This window comes from Lolium perenne, chromosome 2 (genome assembly GCF_019359855.2).
Source record: "Lolium perenne isolate Kyuss_39 chromosome 2, Kyuss_2.0, whole genome shotgun sequence".
Taxonomy (NCBI): Eukaryota; Viridiplantae; Streptophyta; class Magnoliopsida; order Poales; family Poaceae; genus Lolium; species Lolium perenne.
The window spans coordinates 90438680-90446743 of record NC_067245.2 but is presented as its reverse complement, the minus strand read 5'-3'; the positions used below and the strand labels follow the sequence as shown (position 1 = coordinate 90446743).

Genomic DNA, 8064 nt, shown 5'->3' with positions numbered 1-8064 from the left:
ATTTTACTTCACATTTTTTTGAAACTTTTAAATAGCATTTTTTTGAACTTTTCGTAAATGGGTGCGCGCGCACCCAGGTTCCAAACGTCCGGGTCGCTACGATACCACTGTATTATATTATACATGCACCGGTGGATTGTGAAATACATGGATTTATTTGCCTAGTTTTGCAGCAAAAAACTAGAATTTACACGAAGAAAACAGAGAGCTGAGATTATTGCTCTTTGTTACCTGACGTACAATTGAACAACAATGGTGATAAGATTAAACCTGCAGAGTAAAAATCAACGACTGCATTATCTGTTGTAAAAAAATTGTAAACCTAAGAATTAGATGGATTCTTTGGTGAGCATTAAGATCTATGTTCGCTAGCTTTCAAATTTTGGTGAATCACCTTTAGCTTGTTTGTTGTCATACGACCAATCGGATATCATATTGAACGAGAACGCCTCTGTGAATGAGGTTAGACTACTCATAGTGGGAGTAAAATAGGTAGTAACATCACACATCTCAAGGTATTTTGGTGACATGGCATATCAATAAATGAAGAAAGAGAGTGAGGTGGTAACTAGCTATGTTAGCATAACATCACACACCCCAAGACATGATGAGTCTACAACATAATAAATGACACAATGCATGACACCACATATAAGTTACTACCCACTATGGAGGTAGTAACTTAGACTAGTAACATGACATACTATGTTACTACTCTAAGTTACTCCCCACTATGACCAGCCTTACGGTCACTGAGCTTTATGCTATGCAATTTATGGGTGGGGGTGATGTGATGCTCTGGAGGCTGAAGCCAAAAGTTCGGCTAGACTAGTTACTCCATTTGACATTTGGCTAAAGAAAGTGTAGATACAAACAAATACAAAAGCATTCAACAAGGTGCAATCCATATTGACACTATGTTGCCACTGTTTCGGCCAGAACATTGAACATAACATAAACAAATTGGATCTCAAATTTTATGGTCAGGTTTGGAGCTTTCAGCAAAAAACATCTGGTAACGTGACTATATTTTTATGAAAAATATTTGAACACTTTTGCTAACTCCTGGTTGTCCCAAAGTTCTAAAATCCCATTCACTTGAAGTATCACAATTCACAATTGACACTAAAATTGCATTCTTTGAAGCTGTGGCACTTTAGTGAAATGTTCGTCGATGATTTGGTTTGTAGGTTATGTATGGAGTGACCTGAAATGAGACGGTAAGATGTTGATACAAAGACATAGAAGCGTGACCCACAGTGTAAAAAAGAAATTCAGACAACTTATGAACAAACAACCCCTAATATGAGAATGAAAAGATCAACAGGGATCATTGCTCTGTTGGAGCTGTGCGACTGCTTGGCACGGTACATAAATATACATGCAGCAAAGAGGCTATGATACCATTGTATTATACTCCGTCTTAGACATGCGGATTGTGAAGTACATGGATTTATTTGCCTAGTTTTGCAGCAAATTACTAGAGTTTCCTTAACAGAGTGCTGAGATTATTGATCTTTGCTACCTGCCGTCAGTTCAGGGCTTCAGGCCCTTGATCGGAGTACGCAGCTGCCTATCTCTGCAAAAAAAAATGAATAAACACTAGTGGTAAGATTAAACCTGCGGATTAAAAATCAAGGAGTGCATTATTATTTGTGGTAAAAAAAAGTTTAAACGTAAAAATCAGATGGATTATTGGGTGAGCATTAAGATCTCTGTTTGCTAGTAGTTTTTCAATCCAAAACGCGCGCGCTGGTTTTCATAGACGCTACTACGTACTATCTCAGACTCTCACTAGATGAACTCACTTTGCGCCTGGTGAACAACGGAGCCGGCGCCACCGAAATCGCACGACTGGTCGGAGCGGCCGTTGCGCTGGTAGTAGTCGTTGAATGCGTAGGACGCGTGGGCAAGCTTGGTGTCGGGATTGAAGCAACGCGCGCCGGGCTGGATGTCACTGCAGTCGGCGCCGTGGCCGCAGGCGTAGTCCAGAGCCGCCTGGAGCCGCGAGTCCCCGACGGCCGCGTTCGCCACGCACCAACTCCCGGCGTTCGGGTCGCAGGTGCCTAATAGTAGTATATATATACTCCGCCCAGTGAGATCACCAAGCTCGATCTGTAGCACCACAACTTAAAACACCACGAGCAGAAGAAGAAGCTCACCTGCCGGTTGCTGGTAGACAATGGAAGCGGCGCCGGCGAAGTCGCACGTCCCGCTGGCCCGGCCCTTGCGCTGGTAGTAGTCGTTGAACGCATAGGATGCGTGCGCGAGCTTGGTGTTGGGCTGGTAGCACGTCTTCCCGGGCTGGATGGCGCTGCAGTCGGCGCCGTGGCCGCACGCCCAGTCCAGGGCCGCCTGGAGGCGCGCATCCCCGGCCGCCGCGTTCGCCACGCACCAGCTGGACCTGGCTGGACTGGGGGCGCCCCCGGCCATGAAGTCGACCTGGTACACCGGCTGGCCGTTCGGGTAGAACAGACCATAGTTGCTCTCTTCGGCGCTCGATTTCTCGTTCTCGTTGAAAAGTTCGAAGATGTACACGGAGATGTCCTCGTTGGGGCGGTACGGGGTGCCGACGCCGGCGTCGAGCGGGCTATAGCTATAGGAGGAGGCGGTGCTGGCGCCGCCGGAAACCACGTGCTTGATGAGGTTATTGGTGTACGTTTGGGAGTTCTCCACGCCGTCGCAGTAGGTGCACCAGCTGTGCTCCCCTTGTTTCACGGGGACAGGCGGTGGAGGTGGTTTGCGCCTTCCCCTCAGCATCGTCTCCGCCGTGCGATTGCCGGAGGAACGCACTGCGTCCATCGCATAGTACACTGTGTCGAGCTGGGCATCAAATAGATTATGGTAGGTGAACCCAGACCCACTATCGACCACGCCGGCGTTGGGGCGGAACAGCGCGTAGTTGATGTCCATGGCGCCATTAGTGGACGCGTACGCCTTGTACGGGTAGATGTTCACCATGAGGTACGAGCCGGTCTGCTCCAAGAAGTCGAGCATGGGGCTCATCACCGACTGCGCGATGTCGTCCCGGAATTGGCCTTTTGACGGCGGGAACGACGACGCCTTGAGCGCGTCGAACGCGATCGGCGTGGTCACCTTGATGGCGTCGGCAAGGCCTAGGCCAGCCAGCGCCGCCTGCACGTTCTTCATGGCCGGAACGAGCTGCGGGGTGAGCCCCTTGGCCTGCTGGAAGACCTCGTTGCCGACGGTCACGCCGCGGATATCGGTGGCGGGGTAGTAGGGCTTCACGTTGCTCTTCGCCCACTGCACCGCCCAGCTCGGGTCGGCGGCCGCGGAGGCCAGCATCTCGTTGGGTAGCGCCACCACCAGCTTTATGCCGGTGTTGGCCATCGCGCTGAGCACCGCCTGGTCGGTGTCGTACACCCTCACCATGGTGACGCCGTTCTTCTTCAGCAGCCGCACCACCGACGCTGGGTCCATCAGGTTGTCCCCGTTTCTCCCGTAGCACACGCCTACCTCGCCTGCATCTGCATTGTACACCAAGAAACGTATGGAATGTGATGTTACAAAGCTGCACCTACAGTATTCCCCTGAAACATCAACCTCAATTTATACTTGGCGCTGACGTGATTTACCTGCATGGAAGAAGAGCAGCAGGGGGAATCCGACGGCGCACAGCAGGAGGAGGAGGCAAGTGACGAGTTGCATGCTGTCCTATTTGTGTCGTTAGGGGAACTCGTAGCTGAGCAGTGTGAGGGACGAGCACAGAAGGGAGCCCTATTTATAACCGGCAACAAGCATGTCAAGGTTTTGGAGCTATGTGCCGCCAAAAAGAAGTGCCGGATACAGCTACACTTTTTTTAGTGATGCCCAAGGAAAATGCACCTACAAGTATGAGGCCGTGTTTGGTTGCAACAATGCGTTTTTTCGCATTGGGGAGAAGAAATCCGTGCGTTGAAAAAAATCTTTGCATCGCACGAACTTTAAAGCACTCGAAAAGCTTTATGCGGAGGAACGCTCGATTCGGCCGTTTCCAGCGATGCAACCTCGTCTCACGCTCGCTGGAGCCAAACTGCGCCGCGTTGTTGTGAGGGAGAGATGGCGGGAGCTCGCACGCACCGGGGAAAATACGGCGGGAGAAATTTGGTCACCTCCCGCCGATAATCCCTCCTATTTACACCACCCACCTCACCGCCCAAAGACGCGCCACCATTTCCCCCCTTTTCGTGCTATCCGTCCATAGATACTCGCCGGCGACCACGATAAGTGACGGGCTCGTCTGCAGATGGTGGACGTCCGCTGCGGCTGCTCTTCCTCCTCCGCCTGGCTGAGATGTCGTCGTCTTCTTCCGCCTGGTCCGACTGCCAAATCTCGGTGAGTACCTACCTACCCTAGCTTAGATCTACACCGAAGTTGTTGATGTGTGTAGAGATAGAGAGTTCTTGGTTCGATGTACCTATTTTGCTTACTTGGTGCTTCGATCTGTAAGACCTAACATAATTTACCTTTGTCTCTTGCTTCCATCTATAACCGAAGTAGTTCTGCTTAGTTCTTGCTTGGATCTGTAAGCGTCAAATGCCCGTCATTTCATCGAACACATGTGTATGTGTTCTTCTAAGCCAAGTCGTCCACGTATAAGTGCGATAGTTGGTACGAGGACTCATTCTACGATGTGTACAACTACTTCTTGTACCAGCTATGCACTTATACATGACAGCGGGAATAGAAGATTGCTATTGTTTTATGGTCAATCTGTGTACGCACAACGCTGTTTGGAACTTGACTTTGGTATCATGCTTGCACTTGTACACTGCAGCTTGTTACCATGCTTGTATGCTTCCCATTGTTGATTAACCTTCTCATGACAGCTTCGATGTGTGAAACATCTAGGTTGCTTACCATTGTTCTTGCACTTCGATACTTTGATTGTCTGTATAGGACGCGACCCCTATTGATCAGTCGCCCAAGTCTGTGTTGCATGTTGTGCCACTCCGGTACATCCTGGTGCCTGATAAGTATTGCCCTATCAAGAAGAGGCCCAACATGATGGCATGACACTCTGTCCACCTTCGTGCTGAACAGGGTGTGCGAGTGCGAGTTGGTGACGGAAGAGAAGGTCGGAGTGCCGTTGTTTAGGAACCATGACCTGAAAGCGATTTCTGCGAGTAGTCTGAAGTACACTGGCCATGAGGTTTGTGTTGATCGGGTCTACAACCATCTGAGGCACTAGAGAGCGAGGTGGGTTCATGTATATATGCAAGCTGAAGAAGATGGAGGGGGTGCGTTGGGTGAAGAATGCATCAACTATAATGATGAACGATGATGCATACTTTGACTACACCAAGGTTAGCGCATTCCCCAACTTCTCTTGTATGCTTGATTCAGTAAGTCAAATATGATGCATGTTGTTAGCTTGCACATGACTAAGGACTAAGTAACCTTGTGATCGCAGAATCACCCTAGGGACGCAGAGCTTCTCAACAGCCCCATAGAGAACTATGCTCAAATGAAGAGGATCTACACCGGCCGTGTTCCACCCGCTCCGATCACTCAAGCCGCGGTCCACCATGCTCTGAGCCACCTCATGGATAACAAGGCACGGGCGACCAAGTATCTGGTGATGACCCCTGATGCCAGGATGGCCTGGTTCAACGCCTTCCTGACGAAATATTACATGTGAGGAGCCGGAGCATTGGATGCTTGTTGTATTGGTGTTCTGTTGCTGATGATGAACACCGCATCCATGATGTACATTTTGGGAGAAGTTAGGGTTGATCTGCACTGATGACACGTATGTATATTTTGCGGGGTGGTATTTACGTAACCCCTCGGTTGATGAACTTAAGTTGCATCATGAGCTGTCGCTCGTGCCCTTGTGGTGCAAATACACTGCTATAACTAATATTCGTATGCTAGCCTTGATGTGATCTATGTGATCTATGGTTGTTGCCTTGTTATTTCCTATTTCGTCGAACACCTTGTGGACATCTTTGGTGAATTGGGTAAACTCACCAAGAAATCTAGGAGGTGATCGTATTCCGCACGCTGGACGTAACCAAACAATCGTGCATTTTCTCAAGCGCGATTTGTGGGCAACCAAACACCAGGGACGTTGCTTCCCAACTGATGCGGAGTAGGAAATATTGGCAACCAAACAACTTGCACAACGTAGATTAGAGGTTGCATTTATCCGGACGGCATCCACGGATCCATATTCCATAAATGCGAGCAAAAGTTGTGAGCAACCAATCAGGCCCTAAGGGTATCTCGGGCGTCTCCACGTAAATGAACCATAAGGGCATCTCCAACGGGGAGACGTCCAAAGTGATCGTGCGCGTCTGTTTGCGTCGGCTGGCGGACACGAAAATAGTCTTTTTTGGCCGCACGTCCAATTGCGTCTGGGGTGCCTCCAGCAGCCCGACGCATAATATTTTTACCTATTTTTTATTTAACCATAGATAAAAACATTACAAAATACTACATAGTTTGAAACATGGTTCAAAAATTGCAAATAAAGAAACCTAACTAGTGTTGGTCTCGCAGGTTTCGTGCTTTCGCTGATAAGAAAGAACACTCTCAGACACCCAGCCGCCCAAACAGAAAATCCAGCTAGGTTTTGTGTGCCTTATGTTTTTAGATACGCAGGAAGCACAGACAGAAACCTACACTACTGGCTTTAATTGGCCGTTGGCCATATTCGCTGCAAAGAAAGAACACTCTAACAGTACTAGCTATCAGTGTCCTCGCCGGACTCGTCCGTGTGGTAGTGTCTGCGGCAGTATGTCTTGTCGAACACCTTGACGATTCATAGACGAAGATGACCAGACAGCCAGCCTCGAAGTTGTGGGTGCAGGCGAACTTGTCCTACCTGGTGTGCAGGTACATCCTGCCCTGCCGGTCGAACAAGACCTCAACAGGCCACCGGCAAAAGCCACATCTGGCCTCCCGCAACTGCAACTCAGCCGGCTCGGCTTCGTCGACGAACTCGGCAAACTTATCCGGTAGTCGCTTAATGAAGAGGGGGTCCTCGTCGATACGGAGGATGAACTCGAAGGAGCTCACCTCCTTCGCAGACGACGAAGGCTGATGTCTACGCACGCTTCTATTCCTGTAGACAGTGTTGGGCCTCCAAGAGCAGAGGTTTGTAGAATAGCAGCAAGTTTCCCTTAAGTGAATCACCCAAGGTCTATCGAACTCAGGGAGGAAGAGGTCAAAGATATCCCTCTCAAGCAACCCTGCAATCACGATACAAGAAGTCTCTTGTGTCCCCAACACACCTAATACACTTGTCAGATGTATAGGTGCACTAGTTCGGCGAAGAGATAGTAAAACACAGGTGGTATATATGGTAGTAATATTGCAGGAAGTAAAGATGCAGTAAAACAGTAAACAAGCGGTGCCAGAAAATAGCTTAGTTGCCGGGGTCCGGAGTGTGAAGAAAATAGCTTGCTGGCGTGGGAAGCAATTCTCTGTGGTGTAACTTATTCGGAAACAAGGCCTAGGGATCCTACCTTCACTAGTGGACACTCTCAACATTGATCACATAACTGAATAAACAAATACTACTTTCTCTACACTCTCTTGTTGGATGACAAACACCATTCATTGTGTAGGGCTACAAGAGCACCTCAATGCCGGAGTTAACAAGCTCCACAACATTCGATGTTCATATTTAAATAACCTTAGCGTGCATAATAGATCATTGCAATTTAGACCGAGAACTAACATAGCGCACACACTGTCACCATTACACTATGAAAGGGGGAATAGATCACATCAATACTATCATAGTAATAGCTAACTCCATAATCTACAAGAGATCACAATCATAGCTTATACCAAGTACTACATGATGCACCACATAGCTACCGGTACAGCCCTTAGCCTCGAGGGAGAACTACTCCCTCCTCATCATAGGAGACAGCAGCGGCGATGAAGATGGCGGTGATGTCGATGGAGATGCCTTCCGGGGGCAATTCCCCGTCCCGGCGGCGTGCCGGAACAAAGACTTCTGTCCCCCGAAACTTGGCTTCGCGATGGTGGCGGCTGCGTAACTTTTCTCGTCCCGTGGCTTATTCCTTTAGGGTTTTCGCGACGGAGTCC

The 8064-nt window shown here is 49.0% G+C and overlaps 1 protein-coding gene across 1 annotated transcript; it reads right to left on the bottom strand.

Annotated features, from left to right (window-relative positions):
* Positions 1-1378: 1378 nt before the first annotated feature.
* On the bottom strand, positions 1379-3715 carry LOC127333222 (glucan endo-1,3-beta-glucosidase). Its single transcript, XM_051359563.2, has 4 exons — positions 3597-3715; positions 2163-3488; positions 1809-2066; positions 1379-1579 (listed from the first exon to the last, which is right to left on the bottom strand). The coding sequence occupies exons 1-4, from the start codon at positions 3667-3669 to the stop codon at positions 1545-1547; spliced, it is 1692 nt and encodes a 563-aa protein (XP_051215523.1). The 5' UTR covers positions 3670-3715; the 3' UTR covers positions 1379-1544.
* Between the last annotated feature and the right edge of the window lie 4349 nt (positions 3716-8064).

What these genes read in the sequence shown, in the direction of transcription:
- LOC127333222 (XM_051359563.2), bottom strand. Translation starts at nt 3,669, where the DNA reads ATGCAACTCGTCACTTGCCTCCTCCTCCTGCTGTGCGCCGTCGGATTC. An exon ending in GCTGCTCTTCTTCCATGCAG is followed by an intron (nt 3,489 to 3,596) that starts GTAAATCACGTC and finishes TGTACAATGCAG; the next exon opens with ATGCAGGCGAGGTAGGCGTG. An exon ending in CGTTGTTCACCAGGCGCAAA is followed by an intron (nt 1,580 to 1,808) that starts GTGAGTTCATCT and finishes TTTTTTTTGCAG; the next exon opens with AGATAGGCAGCTGCGTACTC.